At 43.4% G+C, this 23,893-nt stretch overlaps 1 protein-coding gene across 4 annotated transcripts in view; it reads left to right on the top strand.

The window, feature by feature from the left end:
• ACOXL (acyl-CoA oxidase like) overlaps positions 1 to 23,893 on the top strand; it is a 330,642-nt gene that overhangs the window by 147,363 nt on the left and 159,386 nt on the right. For all 4 annotated transcript variants that reach the window (XM_061431434.1, XM_061431436.1, XM_061431435.1 and 1 more), the window contains exon 11: positions 16,857 to 16,973. In XM_061431434.1, the coding sequence (XP_061287418.1) occupies positions 16,857 to 16,973 (117 nt within the window). The remainder of the gene's footprint in view (positions 1 to 16,856; positions 16,974 to 23,893) is intronic.

Genomic DNA, 23,893 nt, shown 5'->3' with positions numbered 1-23,893 from the left:
GAGCAACCTAGCTGTAATTGATTTCCTATTTGCTCTCCACAGTCTGGAACACTCAGAGAGGTTCACGGCGTTCCATGAGAGAGAAGAGAGAGAAGAGAAGAGGGAGGAAGGAGATAAAGGTGACCAGGGGGAGAGGATGGGGAGTCAAAAGGAGAGAGACCAATCTAGCCTGTGATCAGTTCCCTAAGTGTTCTCCACAGCCTGGAACACCCAAAGAGATTCACAGAGTTATGCAGATAAGAGAAGGGGGAGGGAGTAGATAGAGGTGACCTGGGGGAGAAAAAGGAGAGTCAAAAGGGGGAGAGGGCAATCAAGCCAGTAATCACATTCCTAAGTAAAAACGGCTACTGAAGATTGGATTCTTAAAGGTACAAAATTGATAACAAATACCAAAAAGCAAAGATTAAAAATCTAGAGGTTAGAGTCCCCAAAATACAGTATTACAAAAAACAAAACAAAATTGCAAAAGTTATAAAAAATATGAAATTTGCTTTAAAAATAGGGCCTTTTTGGGCAAGGTAATAGTAGATTTTAAAAATAAAAATTAAAGGAGTAATAAAGAACTTAAAAATTTTTAAAAATTAAAAAATGATAATAGTAAAATATATCTAGGAATTTCTCTGGAGCTGTTGCGGGCAGTGTGGGGTCAGTTCAGTTTCAGATAGTTCCTTGTTCCAGCTTATACTTCTCAAGGTCTATAGGCCCCTTCCAGTGTCATGCTGCTGCTAAGTCACTTCAGTCGTGTCTGACTCTGTGCGACCCCATAGACAGCAGCCCACCAGGCTCCCCCGTCCCTGGGATTCTCCAGGCAAGAACACTGGAGTGGGTTGCCATTTACTTCTCCAATGCACGAAAGTGAAAAGTGAAAGTGAAGTTGCTCAGTTGTGTCTGACTCTTAGCGACTCCATGGACTGCAGCCTAGCACGCTCCTCCATCCATGGGATTTTCCAGGCAACAGTACTGGAGTGGGGTGCCATTGCCTTCTCCGCCCTTCCAGTGTAGTTGGTGCTAACTACAGGGTTTTTATCTGTTGCACCTGTCACTTCCAAAGTGGTTCCCTCTTCTTTGTTTATTTTGGCTTCCTCTGTTTGCAAGTCTCTTCAGTATCTAACTTCCGCCCTGACACAGAGGGGTGAAGGGGGTCACTTGTTTAGGCTAACTTGTTCAGTCGTGCTGTGGGGAGGGAGGAGCACTGCAAACAAATATCACTGGCGTGTGTGGGGAGTGCTCGCAGTGTCTGGGCCACACTGGGTTTGCCCCCACTCACGGTGTGTGTGCTTTCCCGGTCTACACTGCTCAGGCTCCAGGTTGTTCTGCAGGGGAACTGTCTAGGGTGGGCCCTGGGCTGCATGCTGAGCCCCTCAGGTTCAGGTTCTCAGGTACTCCACAAAGGCGTTTTTGTGCCCTTCCCAGGTCTGAGCAGCTCAGGAGCCCAGGTGCTTGGCGAGCGCGCTCTCCCCAGGTGGGGCAGGGCGTCTTATCGCCTCCCCCGTCCCAGCCTCTCAGTTTCGCAGTCTCAGGTGTGCTGTGTGTCTCCTCTGGGGAGCTGATCTCTGGCTTCGACCCTCCTGGTGGATGTCAACCGTCCAGAATCCCAGGAAGACTTGGTTAGCAATTGGGAGCCTGCTCGCAGTTTGGTAGAGGATGCCGTCCCTGGGGCCGAGATTGCCCCTCTCCGGCTCTGGCTGCAGCCCGCCTGCCTCCCTGCCTCTGGTGGGGCATGGGCCGGTCCGCAGCTGGCTAGCTCTCCTGTGGTATTCGCTCAGTCCTTTGTTCTGAGTGGGCCTGGCAGTGCCCTAGGTTAGAGCTTCTTGTGGGAAAGTTCTCTCTCTCTCTCTTTTCTCTCTGGCTATCGCACAGTCTGGGCTGCTATCTCACGTTATCTCCCTCAGATTGCCCTCAGGGCATTCAGGGCTAGTCCTTCCCCTAAGCAGTGCAGCACGCGCCTACCTGTTCAGCCCCTGCTTGCTGGTCATAGATCCCAGCGTCTGGGCTACTTCTCCGCTGGGAGTTGCAGTTAGGTGCGTAATCTGGGTTTTATTTATTTATTTTTTCTTCCCGGTTATGTTGCCCTCTGAGATTCCAAAAGTCCCCACAGACCTGCCGGTGAGAGGGTTTCCTGGTGTTTGGAAACTTCTCCTCTTTTACGACTCCCTCCCCAAGACAGGTCTCCATCCCTAACTCTTTTGTCTCTCTTTTTATCTTTTATATTTTGTCCTACCTCCTTTCGAAGACAGTGGGTTGCCTTTCTGGGTGCCTGGTGTCCTGTGCCAGTGTTCAGAAGTTGTTTTGTGGAATTTGCTCAATGTTCAAATGATCTTTTGATGAATTTGTGGGGGAGAAAGTGGTCTCCCCATCCTATTCCTCCACCATCTTGGGACCGCCCCCCCCCCCCCCGTTTCTTCTAACACTTTAAACATGATTTCCATTCACTTTTTTTGTGAATATAGTTACAACAACTGCTTTGAATTGCTTGTTTTCTAAGTCCAGTGTCTGGGTCACCTCAGAGGCAGCTTTTATGGCTTGCATTTTTTCCTATTAGGGTCACACGTACCTGTTTCTTTGTGCGTTTTGTAAATTTTTTTTTTTAAGATAAGAGATGAATAATATAACAACACTACATAGTGGGTCCCCCCTTCTGGGGCTTGTTGCTGTTGTTAACTGGATTATTTGTTTAGTGACTTGAATGGACTGTTTAAGTGGGATCTGTTGCTGCTACAGTGTGCAGTCTGATGCTGTGTGTGCAGGGGTGCTGGCTTGAGCATGTGGCTGTGTGGCTGAGTGCCTGGGAGACTGTGGCTCTGTTCATCACCTTCCCTCATCTCCCCAGTGAGCTTTTTATTGTTTTTCTTAATGAAAAATTTTTATTGAAGTATAGTTGATAAAAATATTATATAGGTTACAAGTGTATAATATAGTGATTCACAATTTTTAAAGTTATACTCCACTTATGGTTATTATAAAAATATTGGTTATATTCCCCTGTGTTGTGTAATATACCTTGTAGTTTATTTTACACCTAATAGTTTGTACCTCTACCTCTATGTTGGTCTTCCCCACCCCTTGCCGCTTTCCACGGGTAACTACTAGTTTGTCCTCTGTGTTCACGAGTCTGCTTCTTTTATGCTGTATTCACTATGTCGTTGTTATGTTTTAGATTCCACGTGTAAGAGATATCATACAAGCAAAGAGTATTTGCTTCTCTCTGTCTGACTTACTATTTCACTTAGCGTAATGCCCTCCAGGTCCGTCCATGTTGCTGCAAAATGCCAGTCTTTTTTATGGCTGGGTGGTGTTCCATTGTATATATGCAACACATCTTCTCTATCCATTCATTTGCTCTCAGACAGTTAGATTGCTGCCTTATGTTTGCATTTGTAAATCATGCTGCTATTTATATATCCCCCATAAGCTTTGGGATGATCTGTATCAAGCCAGTTTGCGGTTCTCATTAGTCACTAGCTGATTGCTGTGTTGTTTTAACCAGTGCCCTGAAGCGTACATTATGCCACAGTCTGTTACACTTAAAGTTGGGTCCCTTTGCATGGGCACGATGTTTCCAGTCTGAGGCTGCTCCAACCAGAGAGGACTCTGCTTAGCTATCTCTTTCCCTGATTCTTTCTGTTAAACTTCTGGCTGATCTACCATTTCACTGAGCTTATCATCTTTTAGCTTGCTGCTAAAAGAATCAAAAGAGCTACCAGGGACTCTTAGTTGCTCACCATCAAGATCTCCGTTGTTTGAAACAACACTCCTAGGCATGATCTTCTGCTTACTTTGTTACCAAAATAGTTAGTCTCCTACACAAAACTGAAGAATTATCTGTTCTAACATCTTGCCTCTCTTCTTGGGCAGTCTCTGTAATATTCAGAGCTGAGAGTGAGTCAATAACTTGCTTCTCCTGATATGGCACCTCTGCAAGCAAGACTTCTGGACAGGGATGGTAGCTTCTGGTCTTCCCAGCTTATTCTTCCTGGCATGAGATCTTCATGCTAGAAGCAAGCCAAGTCATGGATGCTCAAGATTCACGATTCTTGACCTGTTGTGTCTGGAGTGGAGCTCATGCCCTATGAATGGGGGCCAGATGGGGGAAAGGAGCTGTGGTCCTATTGTCTGTTGTTTAGTCACTAAGTCATGTTCAACTCTTTGTGACCTGATGGACTGTGGCCCACCAGGCTCCTCTATCCATGGGATTTCCCAGGCAAGAATACTGGAGTGGGTTGCCATTTCCTTCTCCAGGGGGATCTTCCCGACTCATGGGTTGAACATGCATCTCCTGCATTGCAGGCAGATTCTTTATTGCTGAGCCACCAGGGAAGCCCCCCTCTTGGGTGTATCTGCCTGGAATGAAGTTTCTCTAATGTGGAGCTGGGAGTGAAGGGGTGGAGTGAATGAGAGATGCCAGTGGACTGCATGAAACCATAGTCCTAGACTGGGAGGTAGTGGGAGGGGGAGCCCTATCTTCTTGGCTGCATCTACCTGCTTAGCTGCCATCACACTGAGCTACTGGGGGAGCTCGTTGGGGGATGAGGTAGTTGTGAGTGGGTTCAAATGAGAGATGAGATGAGGGATGAGGTTCAAATAAGATTTGAATTTAGATTTTTTGGAATAGATGTTTCTGCATTTGCTTAATGCCCTTAAGATAATTTCCTGAGACTTTAAGAGTTGTTTTGGAGATAATTTTCAGTGATTAAATGAGAAGCATTTGAGTATCAGTACCTTCGTATGCAGGGTCAGCAAAAATAGTGGAGTCCAGCTGGGGATGAAAATTGGATTTCCCTTTTGAGCAAAGTTCAGAAGTGTGCTCTTTTCTCAGATTCAGTCCTGATAGAAGCGGTACGAAGACCCTGGTCTCCTGATCACTGGCAGGTCCTCTAGTCGAGTCTCCACCAGGTTCCCCAAGCCTCTTGGAAAACCATTCCCCAAGGCTGTCAACTTGTGTTGCATTCTTTAGCATCCCATGATTTGGCTAATTTCCCGTATCCCAAGATTGTACACAAAAACTCAAATGACCCTGTGGAAGTTTCTTTCCAGACAGCATCTCTGCAAAGCAGATGAATTATTTTTGTCACAAGCATAATAAATTGTTAATTTTGGAAATGGCTTTTGTAAAGAAAACAGCTGCCAGATTATTTTCTTTTTAATGTTCAAGTATGTGCAGGGATACATCAGTAGGAAGAAATGAGATGGGCTTGTCCTGACCTAGATGATGGCATTGCCCTTTGGGAATGCCCAGGAAGGGATTAGAGGTAGGTAACAGACTTAGGCAGATATTTCTGAGCAAAACATGGCAGTGAAATCTGGGTAATGAAGGGAGAATGTCCTGAAATGGAGCCCTGGGAAACCCACAGATGGGATAGGTCCCATACAGGCCCATGTGTCACAAGGGCAGCAAACCGATGGTGTGTTCTCTGGACAACTCCAGCTGAAAGAACTTTGCATTTCTGTGTTCAAGACCTTGTTGACAGATGTGTTCACGCAACACCTGACATGCAGATGCTGGACCTAAGTGAGGCCCAGCGACTGGGTAGCTAGAAGCCGTGAGACGGAGGATGAAATGTTTAGTTTTTGCTGGGAGGGGTGATTATGACAATATAGACCCACTCAAAGAGATTTTTTTTTCCCCTTAAATAAATATTCCTTGAAGGCACATATGCCAACAGAACAGCAAAGTTTGTTTTTTCTTATTATTTCAATTTTTAGAATCAGAGATGAAAAAGGATGCCTGGAAAAAGCTGTGTTTAGGGAGGCTCAAGACCTGCATTAATTTCCTGGCAGATTAGAGAATAAAGTGGGAGAGAGGTTAAAGCAAGGACTTGTCTGCCAAGTGAATTGGAAGGAGGAAGATCAAGGGGATTGTCTGAAAGCAGGGAATGGCTATTTTAAGCAGATAGGAACAAGAGTCTGCTTACCTTCATTCGTCCTTCTTGGGTCAGCCTAGTGGCACTTGCTGCAGTTAACCATGTTGGTATTTTTATTTCATATTCCACTGGGGTAGACCTACATCTCTCACCTCTGCTTATCTCTAAAGTTAAAACAAACCACAAAATCACATAGATGAAGGGAAAAAGTGACATGTCCTTTTTGAAAACATTCAGAGAAAAAAAAGTCCCAAAGCAAGAGTGTTAGAGTAAACTGATTATATAAAAAATGTTTTAAATGTGTATATTTCAGATGACACAGAGAAATATCTGAACAAATATGACTAACGGTGGTTTATTTTCCTTAATATATAAAAAGCCTCTTTAAAAGAAACATAGTAACATCACGGTATATAAATAAACGGGCGCATGATATGAGACACTTTAAAGAAGACATGTCTATGGCTAATAAACATGTAAACGGACGAATTAACTTATTATTTGCTCGGCCTGATAAAGAGCATCTGAAACGTACATACAGGCATGCCTCTTTTTCGCCCCCCAGGTGGCATTAGTGGTAAAGAACCCTCCTGCCAGTACAGTACAATAAGAGACACGGTTTCAATCCCCGAGTCGGGCAGATACTCTGGAGGAGGATATGGCAACACACTCCAGTATTCTTTTTTTAAAAATTAATATATTTTTTAATGGAAGGATAATTGCTTTACAGAATTTTGCTGTTTTCTGCCAGATACCAACATGAATCAGTCATAGGTGTACATATGTCCCCTCCCTCTTGAACCTTCTTATCTCCCTCCCCATCCCACCCCTCTAGGCTGTTACAGAACCCCTGTTTGAGTTCCCTGAGTCATACAGCAAATTCCCGTTGGCATTCTGTTGTACATATGGTAATATAAGTTTCCATGTTACTCTCTCCATACATCTCACCCTCTCCTTCCCCACCTCACCTCTGCTGTGTCCGTAAGTCCCACTCCAGTATTCTTGCCTGGGAAATCGCATGGACAGAGGAGCCTGGGGGATTACAGTCCATGGGGATACAAACAACTGGACACAACTGAGCACAGCACGTGCCTTGTTTTATTGTGCTTCTCACTACACTTCGAGATGTTGCATTTTTTTTTACAAATTGGACGATTGTGTCAACCCTGCCTTGAGCACATCTACTGGTACCATTCTCCCGACAATATTTGCTCACTTCGTGTCTCTGTATCACATTTTGGCAAGTCTCACACTATTTCACACTTTTTCATCATTGTTGTATTTGTTATAGTGATCTGTGATCGGTGATCTTTGACATTACTACTGCAATGATGAAGGTGCAAATGATGGTTAGTATTTTTTGGCAATAAAGCTTTTAAGGTGTAAACATGTTAAAACACATAATATCATTGCACATAATAGACTACAGTGTAGTGTGAATTTTGGAGAAGGCAACGGCACCCCACTCCAGTACTCTTGCCTGGAAAATCCCATGGACAGAGGAGCCTGCTAGGCTGCAGTCCACGGGGTCGCTAGGAGTCAGACACAACTGAGCGACTTCACTTTGACTTTTCACTTTCATGCATTGGAGAAGGAAATGGCAACCCACTCCAGTGTTCTTGCCTGGAGAACCCCAGGGACGGCAGAGCCTGGTGGGCTGCTGTCTCTGGGGTCGCACAGAGTCGGACACGACTGAAGCAACTTAGCAGCAGCAGCAGTGTGAATTTAACTTTTATATGCACTGCAAAACCAAAACTTTATGTGACTTGCTTTATTGTGATATTTGCTTAATTGCAGTGATGTAGAACTGAACCCACAACGTCTCCGAGGTGTACAGTCAACATCATACTTAATGGGGAAAGACTGAATGCTTTCCCCCTAAGATTGGGTATCAGGCAAGAATATACACTCTTACTGCTGCTATTCAAGATAGTGATCAAAGTTGTAGCCAGTACAGTGCGTGTGTGCTTAGTCACTCAGTGATGTCCAACTCTTTCTGGCCCCATAGACTGTAGCCCTCCAGGCTCCTCTGTCCATGAGATTTCCTAGGCAAGAATACTGGAGTGGGTTGCATTTCCTCCTCTAGGGGATCTTCCCCACCCAGAGATTGAATTGGCATTTCCTGCATTTCTTGCCAGTACAGTAAGGCAAGGAAAAAGCAAACAGATTGGAAAGAAAGTAACAAAAGTGTTTCTATATTCAGATGACTTGGTTGTTATATAGAGAATCCCCGAATATTTATAAAAGCCCTAGAACTGAGAATTAAATTCAGCATGGTCTCCAGATGCAAAATAAACATGCAGAAAGCAAGTTCTTTTTTTTTTTGGACCATGCTGGTCAGTATGTGCAATCTTCATTCCCTGACCAGGCACCAAACCCTTCAGTGGAAGTGCAGTCTTAACCACTGGAGTGCCAGAGAAGTCTGCAGTTGTATCTCTATATACAATGAACAGAAGGATTCCAGAATTTAAAATATAATGAATTTACAATTGATCATAAAAATTGAAATACTTAGGTACACATTTAACACTTATATGCGGAACAGTACAAAATACTGATTGAAGCAATTGAAGATCTAAATAAATGGAAAGACCTACTGTGTCTATGCACTGAAAGCCTCTGATGTTGTGGGCGTCCTTACTTCCAAGGCTATGGATTGGAGAGGGAGATTGGGAGCGGCAGCCAGCCCTTGAGCTACTCAGGCATGCCCTAGTGCCAAGAGCAGGCTAAAGCCAGCCTAAAGCGAGGACTCGCCTGGTGTTCCAGTGGCTAAGACTGCTGCTGCTGCTAAGTCAGTTCAGTCGTGTCCGACTCTGTGCGACCCCATAGACGGTAGCCCACCAGGCTCCCCCGTCCCTGGGATTCTCCAGGCAAGAACACTGGAGTGGGTTGCCATTTCCTTCTCCAATGCATGAAAGTGAAAAGTGAACGTGAAGTCGCTCAGTCGTGTCCAACTCTTAGCGACCTCATGCACTGCAGCCTACCAGGCTCCTCCGTCTATGCTCCCTGTGCAGGGGGCCTGGGTGTGATCCCACATGCTGCAACTAAAGATCCCACATGCAACAAAGATTGAAGATGCCACACAGTACAGCCAAATAAGTAATAAGTAAAGATATATTTTAAAAATAAAGCCAGCCTAAAGCCTAAGACATCAGTGTCAGCCCTAAAGAGAACTTCAGTCACTTGGCTTTCATCTCCTCACGCTTAACCTCAGTGAAGGAGAATCCTGGAGAGTGTTGGACCTCAGTGTATGTCCCCTTCCTCGTGCTGCGGTTAGACTTGTGTCTCTAGGATGACAGCAGGCTCTGGCCAGCTCTCTGGGCAGGCAGGGTGCACGTGGACCCTACAGCTGCCATATTATGTATGGAGGGCAAAGAGGAGAGATGGGTCAGCCCTCTTGCTTCCTCACAGTAATGGCCAGAGCGCTGGGGGCTTCTGCAGTACTTCCGCAGTGGTGTTGATGATACAAGATTTCACTCTCTGTTTATATGATTTTTAAAATATAGGAAAATAACAGTGAAATCATTAAGCCACCACAGGGAGTTTCAGCTGTAATTTATGGCTCACGTCTCCCACCATTGTAATTTTGTTTTGCATTCATTAGGATGCGAGTTTCTTTAGAGAAAAATCACAAGGAGTCACAGTTCTGACGACTAACATTAACCAGTGTGTTAATCATAGATATTACTAAGGCTGTAATTCTGAAAAGTAAGTTAATTTCCCTTGTGTGGGAACCACCTGAATAACATTTAGGTTCCTCTAGAGGGTAGGCTGACTGTCTCTGGAAAGAATCTGCTGCTTCCATGGCAACATGCTGTGAAGGAGGGCTCTGCCCACATCGCCTCCTCTGGCTTCATTTTGTCCATCTTGTCCCTCCCTGGGATTTGGGAAGAAGAAAGTTAGCTGGTGTTCTTGGATGCATAGGAAGGGCAGGTGCTTTCCGAATGGTTCACGTGCTTTCCAACACACACACACACATACACACACAATTTTTTTCTAGCATATTAGTTGACAGTTTGCTTTCTTCTCTGTCAGAAATTTCATTATCTTTAATTCAGTGTTGAGTGGAGGAGACTTTCCTCTTCACCCTGAAAATCTTTTTTACGGCAGTCTTACTCATGCAGAATAGATGAGTGCTGTGTTTGAGTGAAAGAAAACAGAGAGTGTTTCTTTGAGGAACTTTTTACATGGCTTTCCTAGATCAAGGATGAATAGAATAGAGGGTAATCCTAGGAACCTGGGATAGCAGTAGTGACCGTGGTGATAACACCTGCCACGCCTTGAACACCTACTATGTGTCAGGCATAGGCAGTGTCTCCGTTCCTCCTCACTGTCGTCGTTAGTCCTGAAGAACCCAAAGTTCAGTCAGCCTGTCTAAGTCATTCAGTAGAAAATGGTAAGTGTCAAGAGTCTGTATGAAAACCAGTCTGATTCAAAGCCTGGGTTTTAAGCCTGTGTCCGACCTCCCCTCCTGTGATGCCTGGGATGACATGATGTTGACTTTGTCCCACGATGGCCTCCCCAGGGGCAGCCAGAGACACCAGAAGACAATGAAAACAAACTCAGAGAGAGGGAGCCAGGTTCTCTGGGGTTTATTGTGAAGGGGTTTGAGCTCCAGTGTGTTGGGTCGGACCCCTTTTGCTGATGTAGTTGAGCCCTCAGAGAAGAAGCGGGAGTTGGTCAGCCTTCAGATCCAGGGTGACCCAGGCCTGGCTGTCCCTGCTCCTTCACAGTGAGGGTTACTATGGCTACAGCCCATCGTAGAAACGGTCTACACAGCAGAAACATGGAGGCAGAGTCATAGGGTTGCTCTGCCTTGTGTGGTGTCTTATCTGAAAGGGATGTGGGGGTCTCCACTGGGGTCATCCATGTGCAGATGGGAAGAAGTGGCCTGATTCCAAGCCCATGTGGTTCTGCAGCCTGCTCCCCTGGGTGCTGCACTCCCGGTTCTAGTGGATGGGGTGCACAGTCTTTGCAGCCTACGATAGGAGAATGTCAGTTCCCACCAGACTAGGGTGGACCATGACTTCAGACCCATGGGTTTCCTATTGGAGAGGGTCTTTAAATTCCTGGGTTTTGATTTGATGTAACCTTTGATAAACGGAAAAAAAGTAACAGCGAAAGCTCTTTATCTCTGCAGTTTCCAGCAAGAAAACATGGACACTAGAGTCTGTGTTTGTGCCCTTAGGATGGCAATCCCTCTCTATAGACCTTTGGACCCTAATACCTAAGTACCCTCATTTTTTCTGTATCTGAAACATTCTTGTGTTTAAAAATGGTCTTTGTCACTGACCCCATCATAACCATTGAGGATCATCTGTTTTTTTTCTCTGGTTGAATAAAAAGCCTGCTAAAAAGTGTTAGGAAAAAGGTGTCTGGAGGGTGCAAAAGGTATTCCTTGGGAGCTCTACAGGATTGGATGGGCACTTGGAGAACTCTTCTTTGGAACCATGTTGCATATTTAATCACAACCAAGGCTACTATTGGGGCTTCCCGGTGGCTCTGTGGGAAAGAACTCACCAATGTAGGAGACATGGGTTTGACCCCTGGGTGGGGAAAATCTCCTGGGGAAGGAAATGGCAACCCATTCCAGTATTCTTGCCTGGAAAATTCCATGGACAGGGGAGCCTGGTGGGCAAGAGTCAGACATGACTTGGTGACTAAGCAATAACAAGTGCAGGCTGATATTAAAGAGGCACTTATTTATAGACTACATACATGCACCTTTTCCATCTCTCCTGCAGATGGATTGAAAATTGACCATTTGAAGAATGACACCTAAAACATGGTGGAGGTCTCATGGAGAGGCTGATATTTCAAGGCAGGATTGCTTTGTCAGAGCTTCCAGGCAAACTACTAAATGTTCATCTTATTAAAAAAACACACAAAAAACACAAAAACCAGTGAGAGTTGTGTGCAGTCTGAACCCTTTCATGTTCCCAAACTTGACACTGGTGTGGGGTTGGGTCTGGTGAAGTTTGGGGCTGGGAGTCCGGCGTCTGTTTCATGCATTACTGGATAAAAAGCTGCTGGGTTTAGGGACTTCCCTGGTAGTCTGGTGGTTAAGACATCCCCCTCCAATGCAAGAGGGTATGGGTTTGATCCCTGATCTGGGAGCTAAGATCCCATGTACCTCGTGGCCAGAAAGCCAGAACATAAACAGAAGCAATATATTGTAAAAAATTCAATAAAGACTTTGAAAATGGTCCACATCAAAAAAATCTTTTAAAAAATGTAGCCAGGTTTTCACATCCTGGTCAGCCAGTTGAACTCAATCTGCCAGGTCCAACTGGTGCTATTAAAATATCCTGCTTTGGGAACTCTTCTCAGTACTCTGTACTGACCTATATGGGACAAGAATCTAAAAGAGAGTGGATATATGTAAATGTATAACTGATTCACTCTGCTGTACAGCAGAAAGTAACACAACATTGTAAATCAACTATGTTCTAATGAAAAAAAAAAAATATCCTGCTTTGTAAACATATTTCCCCTCTGGGTTCCTATGTTCAGGAACATCAGAAAGAAGGAGAGAAACAGAGTCAGATGGGCTGTGGGCTCTCTGAGAGGCTGGGGTCTCTACTGGGGCCAAATGGGGCACAGTGGTCACCTGTGGGACACTCACAGGCTGCCTTGAATCTTGTCTGTGGCTGAGTTAGTTATTAAACGAGGGCGGGTGGCCACAGGGAGTGAGGCTGGGCCTCAGGAATCTGCCCAGATTTTGTCCGCAGAGGTCAGCCTTTGACAGCCGAGAAGCAGGGGTCTGTCCCCTGGCAGTAGGGGTGTGAACCAGCTTGCACCCCCAGAAGTCTCAGGATGAAGGATGGGGGGCCAGCCATAGAACTCCTCTCTTCTAGTATGACCGGCTGTCATTCAGAGCAGGCTGATGCAATGATGCTCCAGAAGCAGGAAACCTGCAAAGCAATTATCTTTTTAGTAGGTCACTGGCCTCCTCTGGGAGAAGAGACCAGAGGGAGAGCTGGGGAGGCGGGCAGCCTGTGTCTCCCCAGAGGCTGCTCGTGTAGTAGCTGCGTGGGTGATTAATAGCTGTGTCACTTCCCATGAATGTTGCTTTAAGCGGCTGTGTTCAAAATTGAGTGGGAATGAAATAAAACAACCCCCAAATAAATGTTTCCTCCAGTCCTTATGAGTCGCTGGAATCCAGAAATAGCTTTTCCAATCTATCATTTTAAATGGCATCGTTCACAGCCCTCTCACATGGATACTGTGATGCACACTCTTTTTTAAAGACCATGAAAAATTTGAGCTCAGTGACTTTGGGGTTGTTTTCTGGCCCTGAAATAAAATGATGTTTATGGAGAAAAATATAGCCTTTACCTGGCTTTTTAAAGAAAAATAGTAACCCAGTGGAGGAAAAGGATAGGAAGAATTTTATGTCCATATAGATCATAAACTGGAAGAGTAAGAATGTCTGGCAGGCAGTAATTTCTGGCCAGCTGCAGGGATTCTGGTCTGGTGAGCCGTGTTCAGGGCAGCGTGCCAAGGATGCTGGCAACCAGAGGACCAGCCTGGACCCTCATGGCCCTCAGTGAGGTAGACTGGGGCCTGAGGCAGGGTGGCAGGCAGGGCTTCTGCTCCTGCCAAGCCCTCTCAGAGTGCAAAGTCTTGAGGCCGCCTCTCTCTGCTGCCTGTGTTGGAGCCAGGCTCCTGGCTCCGGGTTTGATGGTGGTGATCTCAGGGATGACTCTGGCTGCATCTCTGGGCAGAAGAAGAATCGTTAGCTTTGAGTGTCGTCTTTTCACCTGGAGCAGCCACAGAACACATGTGATGGATGGGATGCCAGTGAGAACGTCCTGGCTCAGTGCACAGGAGGACTATCGGTGTCTTGGGCCAGAGAAAGGGGAGGAAAGACTGTGGGTGCTGCCTGCTTTCCACCTACTCATTTCTTTCCTTCTTTTTTTAAAAAATATTTATTTATTTCACTGTACCAGGTCTTAGATGGGGCACACGGAATCCGATCTTCGTTGCAACATGCAGGATCTTTTTCGTTGCATCATTTGAACTGTTAGTTGAGGCATGTGGGATCTAGTTCCCCGACCAGGGATCAAATCCAGGCCCCCTGCATTGGGAGCTTGGAGTCTTAGCCACAGGACCACCAGGGAAGTCCCTCATTTCTTCTTTTCTTGTCCTTAGAAGAAAACCCAACCCCAGACCGGCAGAGGGTGGGCTCTTGGGCATAAGGACAAGGTAGATTACTCATCTTATTTGCTTCCCCCATCACAATCGTAAGTGCTTACTTCCCACTCAGTACTCCAGTGTCTCCCAGCTGGGCTTTTATCAGAACATCTGTGAACAAGCAAACATTTCAAGGAGACACGGAGGGATGAGAAGTGGAGGAGTCAGGCGTATTGCTGCTGGGAGATGGCAGGACCTTCATCATCTGTCACCTCGCTTTCAGTCTTTCCCACCCACTCACACCTGGCCAGGCTGGGACACCCGAAGACAGGACAGGCCTGCCCTTGGTGAGCTGTGAGTCTGGCCACGGGTGCTGTTTTAAAGCGGTTGTTGTTCAGTCGCTCAGTCGTGTCTCACTCTTTTGCAGCTCCGTGGACTGTAGCCCGCCAGGCTCCTCTGTCTGTGGGATTCTCCAGGCAAGAATACTGGAGTGGGTTGCCATCTCCTTCTCCAGGGATCTTCCCAACCCACAGATCGAACCCGCATCTCTTGCGTTGGCAGGCCGTTTCTTTACCACTGAGCCGTGAGGGAAGCCCCAGTTTAATATTTTATATTGAATAAAATATAAGTGTAAGGAAATTGGTTAGGTATCTAGCAATATGTTTAATACCCCCAAAAGTTAACGATAGATCATACATTCTAATGTGACATGATTTTATCCATGCTGTGAAATGTTTAGTTCTAGCCAGTTAAAGGAGTGGGGACAAATGGAGTTTGTAGAATAACCTGACACTACATTGGTACCAGTTTCTGGTCTATGACTGACTTACTGGTTTCAAAATGATCCAGCCAAAGCTGTCGTCCTACGGACTGTCGGGCTCGCTTGGCACTGTGCCCTGTTGTGGTCGGGATGGATGGAGGGCATGGGCAAAGGGTGGGGTCATGTTCCTCGGACAGCCATCTGCAGATGGTTGGACCGGGGAAGCTCTGCTCATAGGAATGAACCTGTGCTCACAGTGCACCCACGAGTGCCTGTGTTGGGTCTGTTTTCACTGCCTCATACTCATACAACATGGTCAGGTTCTAAATTCTAGGTGCCTTATGAACTAAAAAGATCATAGGGCCCTTCTTTTAATTACAAATAGTAACAGTATTATTATTATTTAATATATATAGTTTTTGGTTGTGTGGGTCTTCGTTGTGGCATACAGGAGTTGCCACATGAAGGATGTGTGTTTTAGCTGAGGCATACGGGATAGTTCCCTGACCAGGGATTGACCCCTGGTCTTCTGCGTTGGGAGCAGCGAGTCCTAGCCACTGGACCACCAGGGAAGCCCCTGGGAACAATATTAAAGCATGAAATTATAATAAAAAGATCAAATATAAAATTTAAAAAATTTGCCATTTCCTCTTCTTCCTTGAGTAATCCAGTATTCTTGCCTGGAGAATCCCTTGGACAGAGGGACCTGGCAGGGAACAGTCTGTGGGGTCACAAAGAGTGGACAGCCTCGCGTGAGTGCTCCTGTGTATGTGTGCACAGGTTTGTGTGCGTATGTGCATGTATATGTGTGTGAGATATTTCAGAAATAACATTAAAGTTGGGTTGTCCACAGACAGGAGGCTGCCAAGCCCAGATTGTAGAGCATCAGTTTGCACAGAGCAGGGGGTGATCCAGACAAGCCAGGCTCTATGCAGCTGTGAGATTCTGTATGATTAATTGCTGGGCAATGTCTGGGGACCATCCTACCCCACTTTACAAGCAGCTCGAAGCAGGGCCTCTGTTCACCCCTGCATAGCTGCATCAGAGAGAAAGGCAGCCAGGGCTTCCCTGGCGGTCCAGTGGTTAAAACTTCTTGCAGTGCAGGGGGTGAGGGTTCACTCCCTGCTTGAGGAGCTAAGATCCCACAGGAACCAAAACATAAAACCAGCAATATTGTAACAAATTCGATAAAGACTCAAAAAAAAAAAAAGTTATAAAAAGAGAGAGGGAGAGGCAGTGCTGTGCGCAGTGCACAGGGTTTAAGGCAGGATCGACAGATCGCCTTTCCCATGAGAAACTCCAGGGGGGATGCAGTTGGCTGAATTAATGACCTGCCTGCGAATCTGACAGAAGCACCAGAGTTCGTTGCCTCCTCGTTGAGTCCTTTTGAAATATGTTCTAGGGTATGTCAGAAACTTAGTAAAACTGAATAATTAATGATCACAAGGCACTGGGAACTATAAAATGCCAGGTAAATGTTAAGGTGTAAAAGTTACTCTGTGTATTAAATAGATAACTTTGCTGTAAAAATTTCAATGGCAGGAAGGTTAATTTCCAGAGGAGGTGAAAAGCTTTTTGTTGGACTGTCTTCAGAAACTCTCGATATCTTGTTATCTTAACTCTGTTTTAGAAGACTCAGGCATTCTGTTATCTGAAGTTGCTGTTCAGTTGCTCAGTCGCGTCTGACTCTTTGTGACCCCAGGGGCTGCAACATAGCTTTACTATCTCCCTGAGATTGCTTAAACTCATGTCCATTGAGTTGGTGATGCCATCCAACCATCTCATCCTCTGTTGCCCCCCTTCTTCTCATGCCTTCACGAGAAGATCCCAGCATCGGGATCTTTTCTAACATGTCATCTCTTTGCATCAGGTGGCCAAAGTATTGGAGCTTCAGCATCAGTCCTTCCAATGAATATACAGTGATTATTTCCTTTAGAAATAACTGGTTTGATCTCCTTGCTGTCCAAGGGACTCTCAAGAGTCTTCTCCAGCACCATGTTAGAAAACATCAATTCTGAATTATTTAAAGGCAAATGAGTGTTTGGGGTGATGTTGCCTGTTAGATTTCGGTAAAGTTATGTTTATTTGCTTCTCTCTAGCCGGAGGCAGTTTGGACCCAAAGCCAGGGAAGAGGTCAAGATTATTGAGCACCAAACGCAGACCCTGCGGCTGATGCCTCATCTGGCCACTGCCTTGGCCCTGACCTTCGCCAGCAGGTGAGATGGCTCCAGGGGTTTGCCCTGTCTCCAAGTGAGTCTGTGGTTTCATTAACAGGTGGGACAGGAGAGGTAGGCAGAGGCTTTACTTTTTTTCCTTTTTTCTTAAAAATTTTATTATTTTAAAAAGTTTACTTGTAACTGAGAAGACTCCTAAGAGTCCCTTGGACAGCAATGAGATCAAATCAGTCAATCCTAAAGAAAATCAGCCCTGAATATTAATTGGAAGGACTGATGCTGAAGCTGAAGCTCGAATACTTTGGCCACCTGATGTTAAGAGCTGACTCATTGGAATAGACCCTGATGTTGGGAAAGATTGAGGGCAGGAGGAGAAGGGGACGGCAGAGGATGAGATGGTTGGATAGTATCACTGATTCAATGGACATGAACTTGGGCAAACTTCAGGAGATGGTGAGGGACGGAGAGGCTTAGCATGCTTCAGTCCATGGGGTTGCAAAGAGCCAAAGGCGGCTTAGTGACTGAACAACAGCAGCACTTTTAACTGCAAACACAAAAAAGTCTGTGGTTAAACTCTAGTGTCAGGCTAAACCTGACATCTGAATCTTGATAGTCTGTGTATCCTGATGAACAGGAGCCATGAAGAATTTGGGAAGACTCAGACTGATGTTTCTCTGGAGTTTCTGAAAGAAACAGACTCAACCCATTAAAATTTTTCCACCTCTGAAGAAGGTTCTGTTTATACTACTATTTTCAAAACTAGGGCAAGGTGTGCACCCTGATGTGGCGATGGCACCCCACTCCAGTACTCTTGCCTGGAGAATCCCATGGACGGAGGAGCCTGGTGGGCTGCAGTCCATGGGGTCGCTAGAGTCGGACACGACTGAGCGACTTCACTTTCACTCTTCGCTTTCATGCGTTGGAGAAGGAAATGGCAACCCACTCCAGTGTTCTTGCCTGGAGAATCCCAGGGACGGGGGAGCCTGGTGGGCTGCTGTCTATGGGGTCGCACAGAGTCGGACACGACTGAAGCGACTTAGCAGCAGCAGCAGTGATGCCCCATCACTATTGAATAAAAGAGCAGTAATCGTGCTATCAAGTCACAGAGAATTTCACACTTTACAGCTGGCTCTTATCTATGTCTCATAAGCCCTAGATGTTGTCTGGGCAGTTGTATGTCATCACCACATTGTGAACATCAGAAATTCAGGGATTTGCCTGAGACTGTGGCTCAGTGGTAAAGTCTGCCTGCAGTGCAGGAGACACAAGAGATGTGGATTTGATCCCTGGGGAATGAGTAGGTATATGTCTAACTGTATAAGAAATTACCAGTTTTTCAGAAAGTTAGTACCATTTTATACTCTCTCATGCAATGTATAAGTGTTTCAGTTGCTCTGCATCCTTGCCAGCCATTGTTATTCTAAGGTTTTGTCTTGTTTTGTTTTAATTTTAATTTTTTTGTCTTTCTAACACGTGTAATTTTATTACCCTAGTAAATAATGAACTTCCCTGATAGTTCAGTTGGTAAAGAATCCACCTGCAATTCAGGAGACACCAGTTTGATTCCTGGGTCCAGAAGGTCCCCTGGAGAAGGGATCTCCAGGCTACCCACTCCAGTACTCAGGCCTGGAGAATTTCATGGACTGTGTAGTCCACGGGTTCACAAAGAGTCGGACACGACTGAGCAAAATGATGCTGGGTATCTTTTCCTGTGCTTGTTTTCTATCTGTATATTTTCTTCGGTGGAGTATCTGTTCAGTTCTTTTACCCATTTTTAAATTGGGGTGTTAATTTTTTTTTATTGTTGAGTATCAGAGTTTTTTATATATTCTGGATAGAGTCTTTGATATCATACATGTGATTTGTAAGTGTTTTCTCCTGGTTTGTCAGTTTTCTTTTTATCCTCTTAAAAGTGTCTTGATTAGAGCAATAGTTTTAATTTTGATTTGATTTAATAGCTTTAAATTTTTAAATTTGTCTTGGAATTGGGTAATGTGAGTTTTCCTTTCTCAGAATTGTTTTGGCTCTTAGTGCTTTTTGCCTTTTTGTACACGTGTTAGAATCATCTTGTAAATATCTACAAGATGTCTGACATTTTGCTTGACATTGTGTTGAATCTATAGATCAAATTGGGGAGAATTAACTTCTTCATGTTGAGATTTCCAGTTCATGAACACTGGGTTATCTCTCCATTTTAAAAATTATTCTTAGATTTCTACTCCAGTGTTTTGTAGTTTTCAACATACAGATTCTGGACATGTTTTGTTATATTTATACTTAAGCATTTTACTTTTCTTTGCTGGCACTTATTTATTTCTAGTATATAGGAATTACTTTAGTACCTTGTCTGTAGAATTTAATATATATGGGATTCTTCAGATTACCTATTTCTTCTTGAATGGATTTATTTATTTCATCTAATTTGCCAATCTATAGCAGTAGGGCTGGTTTTGGTATTGCTCTGTCATCCTTCTAATACCTGTGGAATCAGCAGTGACTTCTCTCTTTCATTCCTGATTTTTCTTTTTGGTATTTGATTTTGCTTTTTGAAATGGATTTCTATTGGAATATAGCTGCTTTACAATGTTGTGTTGGTTTCTACTGTACAGCAAAATGAACTGGTCATGCAAATACATCTATCCCCTCAGCGTCGAGTAGAGTTCAATGCCGTGTGTTATACAGCATGTTTTAATTAGTTATATAAATATATACATATTTATATATGTATATTTTATATATATACATACATATTTATATATGTAAAAACTTATACAACTAATTAAAACAAGCATTTTAATTAGTTATATAAATATATACATGTATATATACATATATAAATATGTGTATATTTATATGATGAATTAAAATACACATATAATAAACACATATTTATATATTATATATTTATGTAACTAATTTGTATCTATTTATATATTATATTTATGTATAATTATATCACTGCAGATGGTAACTGTAGCCATGAAATAAAAAGACACTTGCTCCTTGGAAGAAAAGTTATGACCAACCTAGACAGCTTATTAAAAAGCAGAGACATTACTTTGCCAACAAAGGTCCGTCTAGTCAAAGCTATGGTTTTTCCAGTAGTCATGTATAGATGTGAGACTTGGAGTATGAAGAAAGCTGAGCGCTGAAGAATGGATGCTTTTGAACTGTAGTGTTGGAGAAGACTCTTGAGAGTCCCTTGGACAGCAAGAAGATCCAACCAGTCCATCCTAAAGGAGATCAGTCCTGACTATTCATTGACTATTCAGCACTGATGGTGAAGTTGAAACTCCACTACTTTGGCCAGCTGATGTGAAGAATGGACTCATTGGAAAAGATCCTGATGCTGGGAAGGATTGAAGGCAGCAGGAGAGGGGGACGACAGAGGATGAGATGGTTGGATGGTGTCACCAACTCAATGAACATGAGTTTAAGTAAACTCCGGGAGTTGGTGATGGACAGGGAGGCCTGGCGTGCTGCAGTCCATGGGGGTCACAAAGAGTTGGACACTGAGCGACTGAACTGAACTGATATATATATAGCTTTATATATATCTTATACACAGTATCAATAGTGTATTTGCAAAGCAGAAATAGAGACACAGATGTAGAGAACAAATGTATGAATACCAAGAAGGAACTGGGGGGGGGTCTGAAGAATTGGGAGATTAGGATTGACATATACATTCCTGATATTTTGTTCTCTCTCTCTGTCTTTCTCTCCCCTTCATCAGTTTGCATAGGTTTATCAATTACATTGTTTTTTCAAAAAACAGATTGAATGCAATTGATTTTCTCTATTGTTTTTCTGCTTTCAATTTTATTGGTATCTGCTTCAATGTTGATCCTAGGTAGCATATTCAAAAGCAGAGACGTTACTTTGCCAACAAAGGTTCGTCTGGTCAAGGCTATGGTTTTTCTTGTGGTCATGTATGGATGTGAGAGTTGGACTGTGAAGAAGGCTGAGCGCCGAAGAATTGATGCTTTTGGACTGTGGTGTTGGAGAAGACTCTTGAAAGTCCCTTGGACTGCAAGGAGATCCAACCAGTCCATTCTGAAGGAGATCAGCCCTGGGATTTCTTTGGAAGGAATGATGCTAAAGCTGAAACTCCAGTACTTTGGCCACCTCATGCGAAGAGTTGACTCACTGGAAAAGACTCTGATGCTGGGAGGGATTGGGGGCAGGAGGAGAAGGGGACGACAGAGGATGAGATGGCTGGATGGCATCACTGACTCCATGGACGTGAGTCTCAGTGAACTCCGGGAGTTGGTGATGGACAGGGAGGCCTGGCATGCTGCGATTCATGGGGTTGCAAAGAGTCGGACACGACTGAGCGACTGATCTGATCAATGTTGATTATTTCTTTCCTTCTGTTTGTTCCGCTTTAATTTGTTCTCTCTCTCGTAAGGTTAATTTGTTCTCTCTCTCTATCTCCCAAGGCTTTGGGACCTTCCTTCTTGCCTAATCATTTAGTACAAAATTTTTTCTCTAAGCCTCACTTTAGCTACATCCCTCTGCTTTTGATATGCACTATTTTCATTTTCCCTTTCATTCAGTTCAAAACTTCTGCTTTGACTTCTTTGGTTATTTAGAAGTGCTGTCCTAGTACTTCTAGTACAAGAATATCTTATGCAAGATTCTGTTCTTTCAAATTTAAGGCCCAGAACACACACACACAAATCTAATAAGTTCCACGTTGTGAAGACTATGTCTTTTGTTATAGTGGGAGGATGGTTCTATAAATGTCAGTCAGGTTAAGCTGGTTTATTCTGCTCTGCAGACCATGCACATCCTTACCGATTTCCTGCCTCTTGTTCTTTTTTTTTTTGTTTCAGTTATTTTATTTTATTTATTTATTTATTTAATTTTATTTTATTTTTAAACTTTACATAATTGTATTAGTTTTGCCAAACATCAAAATGAATCCATCACAGGTATACATGTGCTCCCCCTCCTGAACCCTCCTCCCTCCTCCCTCCCCATACCATCCCTCCAGGTCGTCCCAGTGCACCAGCCCCAAGCATCCAGTATCGTGCATTGAACCTGGACTGGCATCTCGTTTCATACATGATATTTTACATGTTTCAATGCCATTCTCCCAAATCTTCCCACCCTCTCCCTCTCCCACAGAGTCCTACACAGATTTGCCCATTTCTTCTTTCAGCTTTATTAGTTTTTGTCTTTAGTATTTTGCCATTTTTAAGATGCATATACCTGTAAGGATTATTGTATTTTCTTGGACAGTTGATCCCTTTATCATCATGTCATTTTTCTCTTAATCCTTGAGAACATTCCTTGTCCTGAAATCTATTTTGTCATATTAATATATTACAGCTACTCCATGTTCCTTTGACTTAGTGTTTCATAGTACATCTTTAGCATACCTTTGTTTTTAACCTGAATATCCATTTGAAGTGGGTTTCTTTATAAAACAGAGGATAGTTAGGTCTTGAAAATTTTTTTTTTAATCTAACTTGAAAATCTCTGACTTTTAGCTGTTGTGTTTAGACCAATTGCATTTAAAGTGATTGTTGATATGTTTGGATTAGTAGACAGCTGATTCTGTTTTTTCCATCTGTTTTTTTTGTTACTTTTCCCTTTTTTCTGCCTGCTCTTAGATTGAATGAATATTGCTTATTATTCTGTTTTGTCTCCTTGATTGACATTATTTATACTTCTTTTGAAAACATTTTAATTGTTGACCAGGGTTTACAGTACACATCTTTAGTGATTTAGAGTCCACAGTAAACTATTATCTTGCCTCCCCTGTGGTGTAAGGACAGTGTATTCCCAATTCCTCCCTTGCATCCTTTTTCTGCTATTGTTGTCACACAATTTACTTTAAAATATGCTGCAAATATGCAGTGCATTGCTACTGATTTTCTTATACAGAGTCATGTTTTAGAGCAATTAAAAATAAGTAAAATAGATTTTTTTTTACCTTTCTTTATTCAGTTGCCAACATTGTTAATTTACTTGTGTAGATCCAAATTTCTAATTGATACCGTATTTGTTCTGCCTGAAGAATTTCTAACATTTCTTGTAAAATAGGTTTGCTAGCAATGAATTCACCCCATTTTTTTGGAGAAAGTCTTTATTTCTCCTTTTTTTTTTAAAAAAGACATTAGCAGTATACCCAGAATTCTGGGTTGATAGTTTATTTTTCTTTGAGCATCTTAACAATGTCACTGTATAGGCTCATTTTTTTCCATTTTATTTATTTAAGTTGAAGTACAATTGCTTTACAATGTTGTGTTAGTTTCTGCTGTACAACAGCATGAATCAGCCATATGTATATGTATTTCCCTTCCCTCCTGGGCCTTGCTCACACCCCACCATCCCACCCCTCTGTGTTCTATAGGCTTCTTGATTTCTTGATTCTCATGAAAAAACAGCAGTCATTTTTCTGTCTGTTTCCCTGTATTCGCAGTATATTCCCACTTGAACTGCTTTTAAGAGTTTCTCTTGTTCTTTGATTTTCAGGGTTTGATTATGTTGGCCGAGGTGTGGTTTTGTGGTTTTGTATGTCTGTGCTGTTTGGAGTTTGTAGAGCCTCTGGGATCTGTGGGTTGAAGTTTCTCATCAAATTTGGAAATATTTTGGCCATTATTTCTTTAAATATTTCTTCTGCCTCTTTCTTTCTTTCCCTCTACACAGATGTTAACCTGCTTCATATTGTCCTACATGTCACTGAAGTTATGTTCTTTTTTTTCTTTATACTTCAATTTGGATAATGTCCATGGATCTGTCTTCAAGTTTTCTGATTCTTTTGTATACAATGTCCAATCTACTAAAAAGTGCTGATCCCTCCCTGGAATTCTATTCATCAAGGCTCCTTGAAGCTTTTGTTCTTTGACGGCACTTTGGGAAAATATGATTTTTATTTTATCCACTTTCTTGCTGTTATTAAGGGATCAAAAATCTCTGGTGTCCTTTTATATCTTAGCCCTGTGACATTT

The sequence above is a fragment of the Bos javanicus genome, chromosome 11 (assembly GCF_032452875.1).
Source record: "Bos javanicus breed banteng chromosome 11, ARS-OSU_banteng_1.0, whole genome shotgun sequence".
Classification (NCBI taxonomy): domain Eukaryota; kingdom Metazoa; phylum Chordata; class Mammalia; order Artiodactyla; family Bovidae; genus Bos; species Bos javanicus.
This window is presented reverse-complemented; position numbering and strand designations above follow the sequence as displayed.